The sequence below is a fragment of the Gobio gobio genome, assembly GCF_949357685.1.
Source record: "Gobio gobio genome assembly, chromosome: 17".
NCBI lineage: Eukaryota > Metazoa > Chordata > Actinopteri > Cypriniformes > Gobionidae > Gobio > Gobio gobio.
Window position 1 is genome coordinate 49,585,433 of NC_137110.1, and position 22,747 is coordinate 49,608,179.

At 42.7% G+C, this 22,747-nt stretch overlaps 1 protein-coding gene across 1 annotated transcript in view; it reads right to left on the reverse strand.

The window, feature by feature from the left end:
* Positions 1 to 225: 225 nt before the first annotated feature.
* znfx1 (zinc finger, NFX1-type containing 1) overlaps positions 226 to 22,747 on the reverse strand; it is a 40,488-nt gene continuing 17,966 nt past the window's right edge. The window contains exons 10-15 of the mRNA XM_079840146.1: positions 21,184 to 21,431; positions 20,878 to 21,017; positions 6,870 to 7,170; positions 4,846 to 4,956; positions 4,653 to 4,748; positions 226 to 4,539 (exon numbers count right to left, since the gene is read on the reverse strand). Of these exons, the coding sequence (XP_079696272.1) occupies positions 2,068 to 4,539; positions 4,653 to 4,748; positions 4,846 to 4,956; positions 6,870 to 7,170; positions 20,878 to 21,017; positions 21,184 to 21,431 (3,368 nt within the window). The 3' untranslated portion in view covers positions 226 to 2,067. The remainder of the gene's footprint in view (positions 4,540 to 4,652; positions 4,749 to 4,845; positions 4,957 to 6,869; positions 7,171 to 20,877; positions 21,018 to 21,183; positions 21,432 to 22,747) is intronic.

The window sequence follows — 22,747 nt, forward strand, 5'->3', positions numbered from 1 at the left end:
CACAGCTTGCATTATGAAGAGAACACAAATGCATACTGACTTTGTCCCAACACAAGCTCAGAGACTTGTTGACTGGTACACTGCTGCCATCTAGTGAAGTTAAGGACAAACGTTAGCACATACTTGAAGCTAAAGCATATGCATATGCTGTATTCTCAAAACATGGCCTCGAGTGACTTACTGCTTCTATGAAATGGTTAGTATTTCGTAAAAAAAACCACACACTTTCACTACAACATGATTTTATTAAGCATATTTATGATTAAGTGCTATTCTTCTGCAAGCATACATGTAAGCTACAGGTAACTGGTTAGCACTGTGTATGTTAGCACGTTTAAAATCATAGCCTGGAACAACATATTGACCAAGTATTTGCCTTAAAAGACTATGTACGGACCTCCTTCATTAGGAGCATGAATATGTTGCACTTCAACAAAACAAACTAGCAAAAAAAACAGGGTTTTTTATCACTGTTTTCAAAAAATATGCTTTTAAAAGCTAATGCACTGAGATGTACAGTATTTCTAACCAGTGGCCGGTTGCATAAACTGCTTAAAGTCTTACAAGTTACTCTTCATTTTTTTTACTTAGAGATGGGTCAACTTTAAAAAAAAGGAAAAAAAATGTTTATGCAGCTGGTCCCAGGTTCCACTCACGAAGCATGAAATACGAGTAAAATTGGCATTGATGAGTAAGTTAGCAGGCAGTAAGAATGATTTTCACTTTTTTTTATCCGACGTCTACTAAAGAAATTTTGGTAGCACTTTATTTTACAGTCCTGTTTTGCATGTACATACTGTACGTATTATATACATACCACATATACTTACAATAACTGGGTAATAACTAAGTACTAGTCCTGAACCTACCCCTAAATGATGGTTCGGGAGAAGCACGTTCAGATAATTGACACAGGTGGAGAGCACTCAGCCAAAAAACAACAGAGGTGTATACGCAGCAGTCCTACCTCCGTTTGTTGACGGTTATCAGCAACCCTCCACCACAAATTCTCCACACTTTTTACTCTAAACCACTTACATATACGGGAGGTACTCTTGGTTCGGGCCTAAATCCGAGCTCGGAGCCCTCCCCCCGGAAAGCACACCAAATACGCATTAAATTACTCTCTATAAATTATATGTAAGTGCGAACTAGTGAAACCTAATCTTAACCCATGTAATTACCTTATATTATTCAGTACTTTCTTGGTAAGTACACTGTAAGTACGCATACTGTAAAATAAAGTGCAATCGAAATGATTTGCATCTTCTAGGAAATGTTATGTTCATGGAAAATTTGCCATCAGTAAGGGCTTTTCCCTGCCAAATGAATATAAGGACCAAAACCAAGTAAAGGAGCATTTCATCAAGAGATTGACTAGTTGCACGTAGTAGAAAAACTTCAAAAACAACTACACAATTCATCATAGATACAAAATAAATGTAAGGAAATGATGCAAAATACAGTTTGATTCACCCATCAGTGGCAAGCATGATAAAAGGTTTACTTTGTACCCTCTTGCTAACTGTTAAATTACAACTTGCTCTGAAACGAGGTGCTTACCTAGCTAAAAACAGCATTTCATGATTTGCGTAACCGGATTAAACCCCCACACCTATTTGCAGACAGAAGACAACAATAGCTAAAGCCCCTTTCACACAAAGCGTTTATCCCAGAAAATTGCCATAGAATTGCTAGAGTGCCTTCTGTGTGAACGACACATCCCAGGATTGATCCCGGGATGGGGACCTAGTAACATTGCTGGGATCAGTCCCGGAACGTGCTCTGTATGAACACAAGGCAGAACCAATGCCGTGATGATGCATGTGTCGTCGCAATGACATAAGTTATCAGGTGACTCTTTGAACTGGGGGTTTTAAATGCAGATCAACGTTCAAGTTGCACATTAACAAAGAAAGAGTTGTCTTCGTCAAGGAACAATGATGTCTTTACGGGATGTGTTTGAACGCATGCACAGATTCCAGAAAATCACTGGCAGTGTGAATGAACCAAAATCAAATGATCCCAGGACACATTATCAGTGTATTTTCTGGAATCTCCGGAAGTTTAATCTCCAAAGTTTATCAGGTCAAAGTTTGCCATGTTGGCGGCATCCGACCAGGCAGCATGTTGTGCACCATCCATCTCAGACGCCACAGCGTTATCCTGAATGAGATTGTGATTAGCACCTCCAATTGTTGCGCTGCAATCTGGACATTTGCTTTCTTCCATAGCACCCCCACAGTCACCAATTGCATATACATGTCCATTGGGACATTTGTACCAATGTCCTTTATTCAATTCCATGGCTTTGAGTATCATCACCCTCTCCTCGTCTGTGATCCCCAGGCCGCTGCGCGGTAGTTTCGTATCCAGCTCTGTGAACATTTTCTTCACTGTACGTTCTAGACCCTCAGAGAAAGGCAAAGTGTCCTCCAGGATATCTCTTAACTGTTGGACCTCGGTGCCTAGAGCAACGTTCATTTGAAGTTTCAATTGAGACATCTTGCAGCGCACGTTGAGCTCAGCCAGGTAGGAAAGTCTCTTCAATTCACGTTCGAGATCTGCAACCTGCTGGTCTGAAAACCTCTGAGTTCTATCCAAGAGGAATGTCAAAGCTTCTTCCAATTTGAGGGAAAATGGCTTATAAATGCCTAGTAGTGGTGTCATATGTTCTATCCGCATTTCTTTAAGTTTCCCAATCCTCTCGAGGAAGCTCATCAAGTTCTCGAGATGCCAAAGTTGTTGGAGTGAAAGGTCCTTTGTTTTAAGCGTCTCTTGAAGTGAGGCAAACTCTTCGGGAATATGCTTCCTCATGTTCCTCAAGTTGCTCTGCTCAAGCAGTTGCAAACTTAGGACTTCCTGCTGTTGCTTGATAATAGCAGGCTCACCATTGATCTTTTTCTTGACCATCTCAATGGCTGCCAGGCTGCGGTTGATGTGAGTGCCGTACCGAAGGTTTCTACGGATGGGAGTGCGACACCTTGGACAGTCCTTGAGTCGGATTGCCCTTTGATCCAGTTCAGCACCTTGGCCTTCATCGAGACCTATGTATTGATCCATTCCTTTGGTCTCAAACAAGTGCTTGCAATCTTCCAGCTGAATAAAACAGGCATCCGGTTCGTCTTCATCGCCGAAGAAGATCTCTGTGACCTCATCCTTGTCGCAAATGCGACATTTTTTGGGACAAGGGTCTCCGCAGAGGCCTATGCAGCGGTGTCCGCAGGGTAAGGTGTTGTTACAGGGAACTAAACAAGGCGGACGGTCGCAGGGTTCGTGACACAGCTTGGTACAGCTGTAGTGAGGGCACTGCCATTCGCAGGGTTCGTTGCAAGGGGCGCAAGACTGTCCACAAGACTTCTTACAGATGCTGTGGATGCAACGGTTCTCACAAGGTGAGGAACATGGCGGACAATCTCTTACACAGGGTTCCCGACATTGATGAGAACACACAAGGGCTTTTTGACATTTGTGGGTGCATCCTCTGTGCAGGCGACCTTGATAGCATCCATGGCAATTTCCTGGGCAAGCGTGGCCACATTTCAAGGTGGTGCCACATTTAGTTCTGCAGTTTGGCTCCTTTTTGTGGTCCCTAGAAATATAGCATGGTTCTTCTTGGATGTGTCCACATTTCAGCTGCATCTGAACTCCCGCCATGCACTGAGAGGGGCAGGATACTCCACAGGTCGCCTTGCAGGGATGGCCGCATTGGAGGGTCTTTTGACAACGCTCTTTACACTCAAATGTTTCAGGGTCTTGGTGGCAGGGCACCTTCTGATTGTGCTGGCATGATGGGATTATCTTGTCTAGGAGTATCCGGCATTTACCGCACTCTTGGTAACAGCGCTTTGTGCATTTGTGATTCAGTTCACACAGCACCTTCGGACAGTCTTTCATGCACTTGTAATTCTTGTGCTCAGCATCGTATGGGTGGCACATACGGGTGCACACGTGTCCACAGTCCAGACGGTACTGGCAGGGCTGATCGCAACCACCCTCAGGGGCACCTTTGAAGTCATTCCCGCAGGACGCCTGGATCTGTTTATCCGGATGGTTTTGACAGCTCAACGTCAAAGCAGGACCCACTTGACCATTCTCTCTCAGAGTGTTAAGGATGTTGCTCCACAGTGTAACCGAGCTGAGCATGTCCATATTTCCAATACAATAAAGACCCATCTTAGCACGAGAGAGAGCAACACAGACTCGGTTTGATATGTTCAGGAAACCGACCCTCCTCTGGGAGTTGCTGCGCACCAGAGACAATATGATGATATCATTCTCTTCCCCTTGGTATTTGTCAACAACATGGACTTTGACGCCAGAGAAAGTTGGAGAGGGCATGAGCTTCCGCAGACAGTGAAGCTGTCCGGTGTAGGTTGTGAGAATGGTAATCTGGGAAGGCTTGTATTCCTGGTTCAGCAAGTAGTGGCAAAGCTTGACCACAAATTCAGCTTCGTGAGGATTCTGGTGGCTCCGTCCATCTTTAATCTCTTCCTCGCGTTGAGAATGTTCCACAAAAAACATATTTGTCAGAAGCCCCTGTGGAGTGAAAGATACAGGTGTGAAGTAGATGATGGTACCCAAATCACTTTAAGCAAATCTTATAATAATGACAGTGACTATCTATGGTTGTGTTTGCTTAAATGCCTTACCTTGACATTATCATACTCCAGCACAGAGGGGTGGTTTTCCAGAGTTTCATAGATATGAGGAGTCAATAGCCGAGCGATGCATGGCCTCATGCGATGCTATAAACAAACAAAATAAACAGAAAAGGATTGTTGTTTAAGCACATGATTCACTAGAGGAATTATTGACATCTGTGGCTGATGTGATGGTACAGACCTGGTAGTTGAGGCGTACATATGGGAAGTTTACTCTGACAAGCCTCTCAAACATCGACACTTCCAGATTGAAATTCTTGGCAAGATCGTACACTGTTGCGCTAGGCCTCAGCTGTGCAGGTTCAAATACAGAAAGAATAAGCATTATGGTTTCATGCTACAGAAGCATTTATTGTTTAAATTAGCCCCCGGTTTCACAGACAAGGCTTAAACCTAGTCCCAGACTAAAATGCTAGTTTATGCTGCTTTCATATTTCATATTCATATTAAGATATGTCAGTGCTATTATTTGGTCTCAAGATGCAAACCAGTAATGGTTTCTTTTTCTATGGCATGTTTATAAAAGCTACTTAAAGGGTTAGTTCACCCAAAAATTTAAATTCTGTCATTAATTACTTACCCGTTGTTCGACACCTGTAAGACCTCCGTTCATCTTCAGAACACAAATGAAGATATTTTAGTTGAAATCCGATGGCTCAGAAAGGCCTCCATTGGCACAATGCACTGTACACTCTCAAGACCCATAAAAGTTACTAAAGACGTTGTTACAAAGTCTATCTCATTACAGAGGTTCTACAATAACTTTATGAAGCAACGAGAATAGTTTTTGTGCGCAAAAAAACCCCTAAATAACGACTTATATAGTGATGACCAATTTCAAAAGACAGCATCATGAAGCATCATGAAGCTTCGAAGCGTTATAAATCAGCAAGTCGAATCATGATTCGGATCGCGTGTCAAACCGCCAAACTGCTGAAATCATGTGACTTTGGCGATCCAAACCGCTGAATTGACTCACTGATTCATAACGCTTCGAAGCTTCATGATGCAGTGTTTTGAAATCGGTCATCACTATATAAGTCGTTATTTAGGGTTTTTTTGCGCACAAAAACTATTCTGGTCGCTTTATAAAGTTATTGTAGAACCACTGTAGTGAGATGGACTTTGTAACGATGTCTTTAATACCTTTTATGGGTCTTGAGAGTGTACAGTGCATTGTGCCAATGTAGGCCTTTCTGAGCCTTCGGATTTCAACTAAAATATCTTCATTTGTGTTCCGAAGATGAACGAAGGCCTTACGGGTGTCCAATGACACGAGGGGAAGTAATTAATGACAGAGTTTTCATTTTTGGGTGAACTAACCCTTTAAATGTCCTAACTGAACCGGCTTAATCTTTGAAACCAGAGCTAACTGTTCAGAATAATAAAATTTGACATTTCTTTATGAGGTTCTCTGAGGAGTACGTCAAAATAGTTTTCCTAGGTGAAGAGATTCCTGATAATTATTCAATTTCATTGCATATGTTGCTTGAAATTACACTTGGCCCAGAATATTTCCTGAATCACTAGCTATGTTTACATGGACACTTTTTGCTTCAATTTGAATTAATTAATTCCAATTAATGAATTTTAGTGTTTACAAGAACAATAAATAAAGTTTGTGCCACAAGCTTCTGATCGGATTTAATCTTTTGGCACGCGCACACTGCATGAACATACAGTTGTTGCATACTAACCATCCTCCCTTTCTTTGTTTTAAAAAGCAGAATTAATAATATTTATCCATTTCAGGTCCTAATTTGGCAACGAGGAGCACATGAAGCGTTGAGACGTGCTGCTTATATTTATCAAGCAGTAAAAACCCTCCATCCTATGCCCAAAACCAGTCCGAAACAAGGACTGAGACGAGTGGAAAGAGAATTTTAGATTGACAGGACACTCATTTACTTTATTCAACAGGAACAGCCCGTTCCGCGCGTCATACGTCATTATCCTATTTCTACGTCATTGCAAATGCACAGTACTCTCCAGTTTCGGTTTTCAATCCGATCAAGTGTCCTTTCGTTCGGATTACAAAAGGAATAAACCACCCCTTACAATCCGAAAAAAATTTAAATTCGATCTGGCCAATTCATTCCGATTGACATGATTACATTACTTTTTTAGTCCGATTATAATCAGATTCTTAGGGTCCATGTAAACGCAGCTATTGATAGTCCCAGCAATTGATCAAGTCCTGTCTACCTGTTGATGATCTCCGATCAGAATGAGGTGCTGGCAGGCTTGGCTGAGGGTGGTGATGGTGTGCGCCTCCAACACCTCCGCCGCCTCCTCCACGATCACCAGTCTGGGCCGCAGCTCCTGAAGAGCCTGTCTGTATTTAGCCGCTCCTGTGGTGGTCATGCCGACGACCAGAGCCTGCTGCAGCACACACAGGTCCTCACGCCGACGGATTTCATTCAGCCGGTCCGCTGCGTCCTGATAGACCTGCTCAGCTTCGAGGGCTTTAGTGCGAAGAGCAGTCCGATAGCGCAGAATCCAAAGACTGAAGGAGAAAACGAAGATGTTTATATCAGGAATTTAATCTAGCTGGTTTATATTTCATTAGATTAAAGGGATAGTTCACCCAAAAATTTTTATTCTGTCCTCAATCAATCAAGCACGTTTGAGCTTCTCAAGAACCAATGAGGTTCATTCTTGTGTTACGCATCACGTTTGAGCTTCTCAAGAACCAATGAGGTTCATTCTCGTGTTACGCATCACGTTTGAGCTTCTCAAGAACCAATGAGGTTAATTCTCGTGTTACGCATCACGTTTAGGGCTGTAATCTCCCAGTCGATTAGTCGATTATTGGTCGATACATTCTGGCTCGACCAAAATTCGGATTGGTCGATTTTTTGCAGCGTTCATTTCATTAGTTTTGCTGCGCCGCGTTCATTTGATCAGGTGGAAAGCACTAATTGCTAATGGGGGTGTTTTCAGAGCACCCCTGTTTCACAGGTAACAGTCTGTCTTCAAAACACCCCCATTGTTTTCACTTCTTTTGGATTAGCCCAACCAACTGGCGAAGAGAAGTCTCTCGCCGGTCCTTTGTTTTTCATTCCCCGCTGGCTCAAACGCACGCCCATAGCGGTAAACTTAAGGAACGCCCATCAACATACACATGAGGCGAAGCGTCCCAACACCACGCTTCAGTCGTGCCGCAAAAGTGGATCTGTACTGTCCGTTTTGCCGCGTTCATTTAATCAGTTTTGCCGTGCCGCGTTCATTTCATCAGGTGGAAAGCACTAATTCCTAATGGGGGTGTTTTCAGAGCACCCCTGTTTCACAGGTAACAGTCTGTCTTCAAAACACCCCCATTGTTTTCACTTTTGGATTAGCCTAACCCACTGGAGATGAGAGACAGATTGAAGAAGGCTAGTTTTCTGTAACTTATATTATTTATTTAATTGTGAGAGCGTTTTTTTCTGCTCTTGATCTGGCTTGTTTAATAAATATTCCTTTTTTATTAAAGTGGACGTGCCTTTTGTGTTTAAGAGTAAAAGCTTTAAGTTAATAGTCTATTCGTGTCTCAGCCGCTCAGCTGAGCTCAGCTGAGCTCCTATGTTTGAGCTGCACAGAGCGGCTGAAATGATACTGTCTGTCAGTTATTATAATACATATGACAAAAACAATTGTCAAAATTATGTTGCATATTCCTCAAAAGATCTTGTGATGATATGTAGTTGACAATAGTACTATATTTTGGGAAATCATAGGCTATGATATTGCGCAGGTGCACGTGTTGCAAAGCTGTCAGAGCCGACAGACTCGTGTGTCAGACTCATTTCAGTGCAAAATAATCAGCTCAAAAACGATTTAATATACTGCAAATAGCCAACTAGTTTTTTATGTTTATTTATAATTCATTTATGCAGACAACAAGGCTACCAAGTACTGTGCACAGTGCGCAGCTAATTAATTTAACTTTTTTTTTCCTAACGTCATTTTTAGTCGATTTTTAGTCGAAAATTTCAGGACTTCAGTCGACCAAGATTTTCTTTGGTTGATTACAGCCCTAATCACGTTTGAGCTTCTCAAGAACCAATGAGGTTCATTCTCGCGTTACGCATCACGTTTGAGCTTCTCAAGAACCAATGAGGTTCATTCTCGTGTTACGCATCACGTTTGAGCTTCTCAGGAACCAATGAGGTTCCTTCTCGAGTTACGCATCACGTTTGGGCTTCTCAGGAACCAATGAGGTTCATTCTCTTGTTACGCATCACGTTTGAGCTTCTCAGGAACCAATGAGGTTCATTCTCGCGTTACGCATCACGTTTGAGCTTCTCAAGAACCAATGAGGTTCATTCTCGTGTTACGCAGCACGTTTGAGCTTCTCAAGAACCAATGAGGTTCATTCTCGCGTTAAGCATCACGTTTGAGCTTCAGCAAGAACCAATAAGGTTCATTCTCGTGTTACGCATCACGTTTGAGCTTCAGCAAGAACCAATGAGGTTCATTCTCGTGTTAAGCATCACGTTTGAGCTTCTCAAGAACCAATGAGGTTCATTCTCGCGTTAAGCATCACGTTTGAGCTTCAGCAAGAACCAATAAGGTTCATTCTCGTGTTACGCATCACGTTTGAGCTTCAGCAAGAACCAATGAGGTTCATTCTCGTGTTATGCATCACGTTTGAGCTTCTCAAGAACCAATGAGGTTCATTCTCGTGTAAAGCATCACGTTTGAGCTTCTCAAGAACCAATGAGGTTCATTCTCGTGTTACGCATCACGTTTGAGCTTCTCAAGAACCAATGAGGTTCATTCTCGTGTTATGCATCACGTTTGAGCTTCTCAAGAACCAATTAGGTTCATCCTTGTGTTACGCATCACGTTTGAGCTTCTCAAGAACCAATGAAGTTCATTCTCGCGTTAAGCATCACGTTTGAGCTTCAGCAAGAACCAATAAGGTTCATTCTCGTGTTACGCATCACGTTTGAGCTTCAGCAAGAACCAATGAGGTTCATTCTCGTGTTATGCATCACGTTTGAGCTTCTCAAGAACCAATGAGGTTCATTCTCGTGTAAAGCATCACGTTTGAGCTTCTCAAGAACCAATTAGGTTCATCCTTGTGTTACGCATCACGTTTGAGCTTCTCAAGAACCAATGAGGTTCATTCTCGTGTTACTCATCACGTTTGAGCTTCTCAAGAACCAATGAGGTTCATTCTCGTGTTAAGCATCACGTTTGAGCTTCTCAAGAACCAATGAGGTTCATCCTCGTGTTACGCATCACGTTTGAGCTTCTCAAGTACCAATGAGGTTCATTCTCGTGTTACTCATCACGTTTGAGCTTCACAAGAACCAATGAGGTTCATTCCTGTGTTACGCATCACGTTTGAGCTTCTCAAGAACCAATGAGGTTCATTCTCGTGTTATGCATCACGTTTGAGCTTCTCAAGAACCAATGAGGTTCATTCTCGTGTTACGCAGCACGTTTGAGCTTCTCAAGAGCCAATGAGGTTCATTCTCGTGTTACGCATCACGTTTGGGCTTCTCAGGAACCAATGAGGTTCATTCTCGAGTTACGCATCACGTTTGAGCTTCTCAGGAACCAATGAGGTTCCTTCTCGAGTTACGCATCACGTTTGGGCTTCTCAGGAACCAATGAGGTTCATTCTCGAGTTACGCATCACGTTTGAGCTTCTCAAGAACCAATGAGGTTCATTCTCGTGTTACGCAGCACGTTTGAGCTTCTCAAGAGCCAATGAGGTTCATTCTCGTGTTACGCATCACGTTTGAGCTTCAGCAAGAACCAATGAGGTTCATTCTCGTGTTACGCATCACGTTTGAGCTTCAGCAAGAACCAATGAGGTTCATTCTCGTGTTACGCATCACGTTTGAGCTTCTCAAGAACCAATGAGGTTCATTCTCGTGTTACGCATCACGTTTGAGCTTCAGCAAGAACCAATGAGGTTCATTCTCGTGTTACTCATCACGTTTGAGCTTCACAAGAACCAATGAGGTTCATTCTCATGTTACGCATCACGTTTGAGCTTCAGCAAGAACCAATGAGGTTCATTCACGTGTTACTCATCACGTTTGAGCTTCACAAGAACCAATGAGGTTCATTCTCGTGTTACTCATCACGTTTGAGCTTCACAAGAACCAATGAGGTTCATTCTCGTGTTAAGCATCACGTTTGAGCTTCTCAAGAACCAATGAGGTTCATTCTCGTGTTACGCAGCATGTTTGAGCTTCTCAAGAACCAATGAGGTTCATTCTCGTGTTACGCAGCACGTTTGAGCTTCTCAAGAACCAATGAGGTTCATTCTCGCGTTACGCATCACGTTTGAGCTCCTCAAGAACCAATGAGGTTCATTCTCGTGTTAGGCATCACATTTGAGCTTCTCAAGAACCAATGAGGTTCATTCTCGCGTTACGCATCACGTTTGAGCTCCTCAAGAACCAATGAGGTTCCTTCTCGTGTTACGCAGCACGTTTGAGCTTCTCAAGAACCAATGAGGTTCCTTCTCGTGTTACGCAGCACGTTTGAGCTCCTCAAGAACCAATGAGGTTCATTCTCATGTTACTCATCACATTTGAGCTTCTCAAGAACCAATGAGGTTCATTCTCGTGTTACGCAGCACGTTTGAGTTCCTCAAGAACCAATGAGGTTCATTCTCGTGTTACGCATCACGCTTGAGCTTCTCAAGAACCAATGAGGTTCATTCTCATGTTATGCAGCACGTTTGAGCTTCTCAAGAACCAATGAGGTTCATTCTCGTGTTAAGCATCACGTTTGAGCTTCTCAAGAACCAATGAGGTTCATTCTCGTGTTACGCATCACGTTTGAGCTTCTCAAGAACCAATGAGGTTCATTCCCGTGTTACGCATCACGTTTGAGCTCCTCAAGAACCAATGAGGTTCATTCTCGTGTTAAGCATCACGTTTGAGCTTCTCAAGAACCAATGAGGTTCATTCTCGTGTTACGCATCACGTTTGAGCTTCTCAAGAACCAATGAGGTTCATTCTCGTGTTAAGCATCACGTTTGAGCTTCACAAGAACCAATGAGGTTCATTCTCGTGTTACGCATCACGTTTGAGCTTCTCAAGAACCAATGAGGTTCATTCCCGTGTTACGCATCACGTTTGAGCTCCTCAAGAACCAATGAGGTTCATTCTCGTGTTAAGCATCACGTTTGAGCTTCTCAAGAACCAATGAGGTTCATTCTCGTGTTATGCATCACGTTTTAGCATCTCAAGAACCTATGAGGTTCATTCTCGTGTTACGCATCACGTTTGAGCTTCTCAAGAACCAATGAGGTTCATTCTCGTGTTACGCATCACGTTTGAGCTCCTCAAGAACCAATGAGGTTCATTCTCGTGTTAAGCATCACGTTTGAGCTTCTCAAGAACCAATGAGGTTCATTCTCGTGTTACGCATCACGTTTGAGCTTCTCAAGAACCAATGAGGTTCATTCTCGTGTTAAGCATCACGTTTGAGCTTCACAAGAACCAATGAGGTTCATTCTCGTGTTACGCATCACGTTTGAGCTTCAGCAAGAACCAATGAGGTTCATTCTCGTGTTACTCATCACGTTTGAGCTTCACAAGAACCAATGAGGTTCATTCTCGTGTTACTCATTACGTTTGAGCTTCACAAGAACCAATGAGGTTCATTCTCGTGTTAAGCATCACGTTTGAGCTTCTCAAGAACCAATGAGGTTCATTCTTGTGTTAAGCATCACGTTTGAGCTTCTCAAGAACCAATGAGGTTCATTCTCGTGTTACGCATCACGTTTGGGCTTCTCAGGAACCAATGAGGTTCATTCTCGCGTTACGCATCACGTTTGAGCTTCTCAAGAACCAATGAGGTTCATTCTCGTGTTACGCAGCACGTTTGAGCTTCTCAAGAACCAATGAGGTTCATTCTCGCGTTAAGCATCACGTTTGAGCTTCAGCAAGAACCAATAAGGTTCATTCTCGTGTTACGCATCACGTTTGAGCTTCAGCGAGAACCAATGAGGTTCATTCTCGTGTTAAGCAGCACGTTTGAGCTCCTCAAGAACCAATGAGGTTCATTCTCGTGTTACGCATCACGTTTGAGCTTCTCAAGAACCAATGAGGTTCATTCTCGTGTTACGCAGCACGTTTGAGCTTCTCAAGAACCAATGAGGTTCATTCTCGTGTTACGCATCACGTTTGAGCTTCTCAAGAACCAATAAGGTTCATTCTCGTGTTACGCAGCACGTTTGAGCTTCTCAAGAACAAATGAGGTTCATTCTTGTGTTACACATCACGTTTGAGCTTCAGCAAGAACCAATGAGGTTCATTCTCGTGTTACGCATCACGTTTGAGCTTCAGCAAGAACCAATGAGGTTCATTCTCGTGTTACGCATCACGTTTGAGCTTCTCAAGAACCAATGAGGTTCATTCTCGTGTTACGCATCACGTTTGAGCTTCTCAAGAACCAATGAGGTTCATTCTCGTGTTACGCATCACGTTTGAGCTTCAGCAAGAACCAATGAGGTTCATTCTCGTGTTACGCATCACGTTTGAGCTTCAGCAAGAACCAATGAGGTTCATTCTCGTGTTACGCATCACGTTTGAGCGTCTCAAGAACCAATGAGGTTCATTCTCGTGTTACGCATCACGTTTGAGCTTCAGCAAGAACCAATGAGGTTCATTCTCGTGTTACGCATCACGTTTGAGCTTCAGCAAGAACCAATGAGGTTCATTCTCGTGTTACGCATCACGTTTGAGCTTCTCAAGAACCAATGAGGTTCATTCTCGTGTTACGCATCACGTTTGAGCTTCAGCAAGAACCAATGAGGTTCATTCTCGTGTTACTCATCACGTTTGAGCTTCACAAGAACCAATGAGGTTCATTCTCGTGTTACGCATCACGTTTGAGCTTCAGCAAGAACCAATGAGGTTCATTCTCGTGTTACTCATCACGTTTGAGCTTCACAAGAACCAATGAGGTTCATTCTCGTGTTACTCATCACGTTTGAGCTTCACAAGAACCAATGAGGTTCATTCTCGTGTTAAGCATCACGTTTGAGCTTCTCAAGAACCAATGAGGTTCATTCTTGTGTTACGCAGCATGTTTGAGCTTCTCAAGAACCAATGAGGTTCATTCTCGTGTTACGCAGCACGTTTGAGCTTCTCAAGAACCAATGAGGTTCATTCTCGCGTTACGCATCACGTTTGAGCTCCTCAAGAACCAATGAGGTTCATTCTCGTGTTAGGCATCACATTTGAGCTTCTCAAGAACCAATGAGGTTCATTCTCGCGTTACGCATCACGTTTGAGCTCCTCAAGAACCAATGAGGTTCATTCTCGTGTTACGCAGCACGTTTGAGCTTCTCAAGAACCAATGAGGTTCCTTCTCGTGTTACGCAGCACGTTTGAGCTCCTCAAGAACCAATGAGGTTCATTCTCATGTTACTCATCACATTTGAGCTTCTCAAGAACCAATGAGGTTCATTCTCGTGTTACGCAGCACGTTTGAGTTCCTCAAGAACCAATGAGGTTCATTCTCGTGTTACGCATCACGCTTGAGCTTCTCAAGAACCAATGAGGTTCATTCTCGTGTTATGCAGCACGTTTGAGCTTCTCAAGAACCAATGAGGTTCATTCTCGTGTTAAGCATCACGTTTGAGCTTCTCAAGAACCAATGAGGTTCATTCTCGTGTTACGCATCACGTTTGAGCTTCTCAAGAACCAATGAGGTTCATTCCCGTGTTATGCATCACGTTTGAGCATCTCAAGAACCAATGAGGTTCATTCTCGTGTTACGCATCACGTTTGAGCTTCTCAAGAACCAATGAGGTTCATTCTCGTGTTACGCATCACGTTTGAGCTCCTCAAGAACCAATGAGGTTCATTCTCGTGTTAAGCATCACGTTTGAGCTTCTCAAGAACCAATGAGGTTCATTCTCGTGTTACGCATCACGTTTGAGCTTCAGCAAGAACCAATGAGGTTCATTCTCGTGTTACTCATCACGTTTGAGCTTCACAAGAACCAATGAGGTTCATTCTCGTGTTACTCATCACGTTTGAGCTTCACAAGAACCAATGAGGTTCATTCTCGTGTTACTCATCACGTTTGAGCTTCACAAGAACCAATGAGGTTCATTCTCGTGTTAAGCATCACGTTTGAGCTTCTCAAGAACCAATGAGGTTCATTCTTGTGTTAAGCATCACATTTGAGCTTCTCAAGAACCAATGAGGTTCATTCTCGTGTTACGCATCACGTTTGGGCTTCTCAGGAACCAATGAGGTTCATTCTCGCGTTACGCATCACGTTTGAGCTTCTCAAGAACCAATGAGGTTCATTCTCGTGTTACGCAGCACGTTTGAGCTTCTCAAGAACCAATGAGGTTCATTCTCGCGTTAAGCATCACGTTTGAGCTTCAGCAAGAACCAATAAGGTTCATTCTCGTGTTACGCATCACGTTTGAGCTTCAGCAAGAACCAATGAGGTTCATTCTCGTGTTAAGCAGCACGTTTGAGCTCCTCAAGAACCAATGAGGTTCATTCTCGTGTTACGCATCACGGTTGAGCTTCTCAAGAACCAATGAGGTTCATTCTCGTGTTACGCAGCACGTTTGAGTTCCTCAAGAACCAATGAGGTTCATTCTCGTGTTACGCATCACGCTTGAGCTTCTCAAGAACCAATGAGGTTCATTCTCATGTTATGCAGCACGTTTGAGCTTCTCAAGAACCAATGAGGTTCATTCTCGTGTTAAGCATCACGTTTGAGCTTCTCAAGAACCAATGAGGTTCATTCTCGTGTTACGCATCACGTTTGAGCTTCTCAAGAACCAATGAGGTTCATTCCCGTGTTATGCATCACGTTTGAGCATCTCAAGAACCAATGAGGTTCATTCAAGTGTTACGCATCACGTTTGAGCTTCTCAAGAACCAATGAGGTTCATTCTCATGTTACGCATCACGTTTGAGCTCCTCAAGAACCAATGAGGTTCATTCTCGTGTTACTCATCACGTTTGAGCTTCACAAGAACCAATGAGGTTCATTCTCGTGTTACTCATCACGTTTGAGCTTCACAAGAACCAATGAGGTTCATTCTCGTGTTAAGCATCACGTTTGAGCTTCTCAAGAACCAATGAGGTTCATTCTCGTGTTACGCATCACGTTTGAGCTTCTCAAGAACCAATGAGGTTCATTCTCGTGTTACTCATCACGTTTGAGCTTCACAAGAACCAATGAGGTTCATTCTCGTGTTAAGCATCACGTTTGAGCTTCTCAAGAACCAATGAGGTTCATTCTCGTGTTACGCATCACGTTTGAGCTTCAGCAAGAACCAATGAGGTTCATTCTCGTGTTAAGCATCACGTTTGAGCTTCTCAAGAACCAATGAGGTTCATTCTCGTGTTACGCATCACGTTTGAGCTTCTCAAGAACCAATGAGGTTCATTCTCGTGTTACTCATCACGTTTGAGCTTCACAAGAACCAATGAGGTTCATTCTCGTGTTAAGCATCACGTTTGAGCTTCTCAAGAACCAATGAGGTTCATTCTCGTGTTATGCATCACGTTTGAGCTTCTCAAGAACCAATTAGGTTCATCCTCGTGTTACGCATCACGTTTGAGCTTCTCAAGAACCAATGAGGTTCATTCTCGTGTTACTCATCACGTTTGAGCTTCTCAAGAACCAATGAGGTTCATTCTCGTGTTAAGCATCACGTTTGAGCTTCTCAAGAACCAATGAGGTTCATTCTAGTGTTAAGCATCACGTTTGAGCTTCTCAAGAACCAATGAGGTTCATTCTCGTGTTACGCATCACATTTGAGCTTCTCAAGAACCAATGAGGTTCATTCTCGTGTTACGCAGCACGTTTGAGCTTCTCAAGAACCAATGAGGTTCATTCTCGTGTTACGCATCACGTTTGAGCTTCTCAAGAACCAATGAGGTTCATTCTCGTGTTACGCAGCACGTTTGAGCTTCTCAAGAACCAATGAGGTTCATTCTCGTGTTATGCATCACGTTTGAGCTTCTCAAGAACCAATGAGGTTCATTCTAGTGTTAAGCATCACGTTTGAGCTTCTCAAGAACCAATGAGGTTCATTGTCGTGTTATGCATCACATTTGAGCTTCTCAAGAACCAATGAGGTTCATTCTCGTGTTACGCATCACGTTTGAGCTTCTCAGGAACCAATGAGGTTCAATCTCGCATTACGCATCACGTTTGAGCTTCTCAAGAACCAATGAGGTTCATTCTCGTGTTACGCATCACATTTGAGCTTCTCAAGAACCAATGAGGTTCATTCTCGTGTTACGCAGCACGTTTGAGCTTCTCAAGAACCAATGAGGTTCATTCTCGTGTTACGCAGCACGTTTGAGCTTCTCAAGAACCAATGAGGTTCATTCTCGTGTTACGCATCACGTTTGAGCTTCTCAAGAACCAATGAGGTTCATTCTAGTGTTAAGCATCACGTTTGAGCTTCTCAAGAACCAATGAGGTTCATTCTCGTGTTACGCAGCACGTTTGAGCTTCTCAAGAACCAATGAGGTTCATTCTCGTGTTACGCATCACGTTTGAGCTTCAGCAAGAACCAATGAGGTTCATTCTCGTGTTACGCATCACGTTTGAGCTTCTCAAGAACCAATGAGGTTCATTCTCGTGTTACGCATCACGTTTGAGCTTCTCAAGAACCAATGAGGTTCATTCTCGTGTTACGCATCACGTTTGAGCTTCAGCAAGAACCAATGAGGTTCATTCTTGTGTTACGCATCACGTTTGAGCTTCTCAAGAACCAATGAGGTTCATTCTCGTGTTACGCATCACGTTTGATCTTCAGCAAGAACCAATGAGGTTCATTCTCGTGTTACGCATCACGTTTGAGCTTCAGCAAGAACCAATGAGGTTCATTCTCGTGTTACGCATCACGTTTGAGCTTCAGCAAGAACCAATGAGGTTAATTCTCGTGTTACGCATCACGTTTGAGCTTCTCAAGAACCAATGAGGTTCATTCTCGTGTTACGCATCACGTTTGAGCTTCACAAGAACCAATGAGGTTCATTCTCGTGTTACGTATCACGTTTGAGCTTCAGCAAGAACCAATGAGGTTAATTCTTGTGTTAAGCATCACGTTTGAGCTTCACAAGAACCAATGAGGTTCATTCTCGTGTTATGCATCACGTTTGAGCTTCACAAGAACCAATGAGGTTCATTCTCGTGTTACGCATCACGTTTGAGCTTCTCAAGAACCAATGAGGTTCATTCTCGTGTTACGCAGCACGTTTGAGCTTCTCAAGAACCAATGAGGTTCATTCTCGTGTTACGCAGCACGTTTGAGCTTCTCAAGAACCAATGAGGTTCCTTCTCGTGTTACGCATCACGTTTGAGCTTCACAAGAACCAATGAGGTTCATTCTCGTGTTACGCATCACGTTTGAGCTTCACAAGAACCAATGAGGTTCATTCTCGTGTTAAGCATCACGTTTGAGCTTCTCAAGAACCAATGAGGTTCATTCTCGTGTTACGCATCACGTTTGAGCTTCTCAAGAACCAATGAGGTTAATTCTCGTGTTACGCATCACGTTTGAGCTTCTCAAGAACCAATGAGGTTCATTCTCGTGTTACGCATCACGTTTGAGCTTCACAAGAACCAATGAGGTTCATTCTCGTGTTACGTATCACGTTTGAGCTTCAGCAAGAACCAATGAGGTTAATTCTTGTGTTAAGCATCACGTTTGAGCTTCACAAGAACCAATGAGGTTCATTCTCGTGTTATGCATCACGTTTGAGCTTCACAAGAACCAATGAGGTTCATTCTCGTGTTACGCATCACGTTTGAGCTTCTCAAGAACCAATGAGGTTCATTCTCGTGTTACGCATCACGTTTGAGCTTCTCAAGAGCCAATGAGGTTCATTCTCGTGTTACGCAGCACGTTTGAGCTTCTCAAGAACCAATGAGGTTCATTCTCGTGTTACGCAGCACGTTTGAGCTTCTCAAGAACCAATAAGGTTCATTCTCGTGTTACGCATCACGTTTGAGCTTCACAAGAACCAATGAGGTTCATTCTCGTGTTACGCATCACGTTTGAGCTTCACAAGAACCAATGAGGTTCATTCTCGTGTTAAGCATCACGTTTGAGCTTCTCAAGAACCAATGAGGTTCATTCTCGTGTTACGCATCACGTTTGAGCTTCTCAAGAACCAATGAGGTTCATTCTCGTGTTACGCATCACGTTTGAGCTTCTCAAGAACCAATGAGGTTCATTCTCGTGTTACGCAGCACGTTTGAGCTTCTCAAGAACCAATGAGGTTCATTCTCGTGTTACGCAGCACGTTTGAGCTTCTCAAGAACCAATGATGTTCATTCTCGTGTTACGCAGCACTTTTGAGCTCCTCAAGAACCAATGAGGTTCATTCTCGTGTTACGCATCACATTTGAGCTTCTCAAGAACCAATGAGGTTCATTCTCGTGTTACGCAGCACGTTTGAGCTTCTCAAGAACCAATGAGGTTCATTCTCGTGTTACGCAGCACGTTTGAGCTTCTCAAGAACCAATGAGGTTCATTCTCGTGTTACGCAGCACGTTTGAGTTCCTCAAGAACCAATGAGGTTCATTCTCGTGTTACGCAGCACGTTTGAGTTCCTCAAGAACCAGTGAGGTTCATTCTCGTGTTATGTATCACGTTTGAGCTTCTCAAGAACCAATGAGGTTCATTCTCGTGTTATGTATCACGTTTGAGCTTCTCAAGAACCAATGAGGTTCATTCTCGTGTTACGCATCACGTTTGAGCTTCAGCAAGAACCAATGAGGTTAATTCTTGTGTTAAGCATCACGTTTGAGCTTCACAAGAACCAATGAGGTTCATTCTCGTGTTATGCATCACGTTTGAGCTTCACAAGAACCAATGAGGTTCATTCTCGTGTTACGCATCACGTTTGAGCTTCTCAAGAACCAATGAGGTTCATTCTCGTGTTACGCAGCACGTTTGAGCTTCTCAAGAACCAATGAGGTTCATTCTCGTGTTACGCAGCACGTTTGAGCTTCTCAAGAACCAATGAGGTTCATTCTCGTGTTACGCATCACGTTTGAGCTTCACAAGAACCAATGAGGTTCATTCTCGTGTTACGCATCACGTTTGAGCTTCACAAGAACCAATGAGGTTCATTCTCGTGTTAAGCATCACGTTTGAGCTTCTCAAGAACCAATGAGGTTCATTCTCGTGTTACGCATCACGTTTGAGCTTCTCAAGAACCAATGAGGTTCATTCTCGTGTTACGCATCACGTTTGAGCTTCTCAAGAACCAATGAGGTTCATTCTCGTGTTACGCAGCACGTTTGAGCTTCTCAAGAACCAATGATGTTCATTCTCGTGTTACGCAGCACTTTTGAGCTCCTCAAGAACCAATGAGGTTCATTCTCGTGTTACGCATCACATTTGAGCTTCTCAAGAACCAATGAGGTTCATTCTCGTGTTACGCAGCACGTTTGAGCTTCTCAAGAACCAATGAGGTTCATTCTCGTGTTACGCAGCACGTTTGAGTTCCTCAAGAACCAGTGAGGTTCATTCTCGTGTTACGCAGCACGTTTGAGCTTCTCAAGAACCAATGAGGTTCATTCTCGTGTTACGCAGCAGGTTTGAGTTCCTCAAGAACCAATGCGGTTCATTCTCGTGTTACGCAGCACGTTTGAGTTCCTCAAGAACCAGTGAGGTTCATTCTCGTGTTACGCAGCACGTTTGAGCTTCTCAAGAACCAATGAGGTTCATTCTCGTGTTATGTACCACGTTTGAGCTTCTCAAGAACCAATGAGGTTCATTCTCGTGTTACGCATCACGTTTGAGCTTCTCAAGAACCAATGAGGTTTGTTCTCGAGTGTCAAGCGGGTTCAGTTATTGTTATGTTTATGGTTGCTGTTTAAATGTGAACTAAAGATTAAATTCAATCTGTTCTTCATATAAAACGATCAAGTCTCTTCAGAAAATTTGGAGTAAACCACTCAATTCATATGGATTAGTTTTACAATCTCTTTATGAACTTTTTGAAGCGTCAACGTTGTAGTTGTCAACAGAGGGACAGAAATCTCTCAGATTTCATCAAAAAAAATCTTCATTTGTGTTCTGAAGATGACACAAGTCTTACAGATTTGGAATGACACGAGGGTGAGGAATTAATTAATTAATTTTCATTTTTAGTTGAACTATCCCTTTAAGATGTTAGTTCACTGGTGCAGCTTAAACATTTTTGTAGGTAGATGCTGCCATCTAGTGGAGGGAGTGTGTCTGTATTACCGATACAGTCTCCATCTGTCTTTCAGACTCAGGCTCCACACATCGCTGATATGCTTTTCTTGATCCTCACTCAAGACTGAAGTCTTCCTCAGCTCTTTTCGAGCCATTTGCTTCCTTTTTTTCTTCTGGTGGCCTTGCACCTGAACACACATGAACAGAACAGAAGCAATGAGGTCATTAAAACACACACACAATAAAACACAATAAAACTGCTTTTGCTTTTGACACTTCTTTAAATTATTAAATACTAAAATACATTTAATATAATATGATATAAATGATTAAATGACGCATGAGTATTCATACCTGCCATTCTTCTGGATTAGTCTGATTGTGACCCTGGTCTGGTTGAGGTTCAATATCATTCAGGTTCAGGGCCAACATCAAATCAGCCATGGCAGCGATGTTTTTCTCCTCCTGTTTCAGTTTCTGGTGGTCTTTATCCCGATGATCTCCATCCACCAATATCCTCTCTCTCTGGATCAGATCCGCCTCTTCTTCTATATCTATCAGTTCCTCATCCTCCAGTGGTGCCCCGTTTTCATCTGCCACCTCTGAGGAAGAAAGAGAGAATGGCTGAATTTGCCATTTAGGCATTTAAACTTCCTATCTAAGATTTAAAAAAGTTATATTTCCTAAGAGACAATTAGTACCATGGCTAGAATAGGGTGTTTCTGTAATAAATGGCTGTTTAGGGATGCTACTTAAAGGATTAGATCACTTAAAAATGAAAATGTCCTGATAATTTACACACCCCCATGCCATCCAAGATGTCTTTCTTTCTTCAGTGGAAAAGAAATTACGTTTTTTGAGGAAAACATTTCAGGATTTTTCTCCATATAATGGATTTCAATGGCAACCAAAATGTTGAAGGTCCAAATCAATGCAGTTTCAAAGGAAGGGCTTCAGAGGCTCTGACCGATTCCAGACGAGGAATAGGGTCTTATCCAGACAAACCATCGCTCATTGTCTTAAAATATATATATTTATATATACTTTTGAACCTAAATTGCTCATCTTGCGCTGCTCTGCGACGGCCACGGATTATGTTATCATGTCGGAAAGGTCACGCTAGACGTAGGCGGAAGTACCGCCCCTGTGTTTCCAAAGCACACGTGCGGAGACTAATACAAACATTCTTTAGCAAATAAAAGGTTTAACAACGATGTTGGACGATTTTGAAGTTGGAGATCTTCGTCTAGGGCAGTGTTACTCATTGCGCGACTCATTACAGCTGTTTTTTTTCTAGTTTAAAACAGCACTAAAAGAAAGTTTACATTAAAAATATATATTATGCCTACCCACTATCTATCTACCTTTTGTATTTATTGCATCATATTGTATGTTCAGGGATGACAGACTGATAAGCAGACATGCTATTTATGACTGGATGTAACTTTTGATACTTTTTAAAAGTGGCTCCTTCTGATTTTGTCCTATCAGTGTGGCTCTCCTGAAAAAAATAGTGAAGACCACTGGTCTAGCGTGACCTTTCAGACGTGATTGCGCAATTCGTTGGGCTCCGCAGAGCAGCGTAAGATGAGCAATTTAGGTTAAAAAGTATATAAATGTTTGAAAATGTGCTGAAAATGAGTGATGGTTTGTCTAGATAAGACCCTATTCCTCGTCTGGGATCAGAAACTGCATTGATTTGGACCTTCAACCGTTGGTTCCCATTGAAGTCTATTATATGCAGAAAAATCCTGAAATGTTTTCCTCAAAAACTGCATTTCTTTTCGACTGAAGAAAGAAAGACACAAACATCTTGGATGAGATGGGGGTGAGTAAATTATCAGGAAATGTTCATTTTGAAGTGAACTAATCCTTTAAAACATTACATTGTGGATGCATTCATTGACCACAACAAATC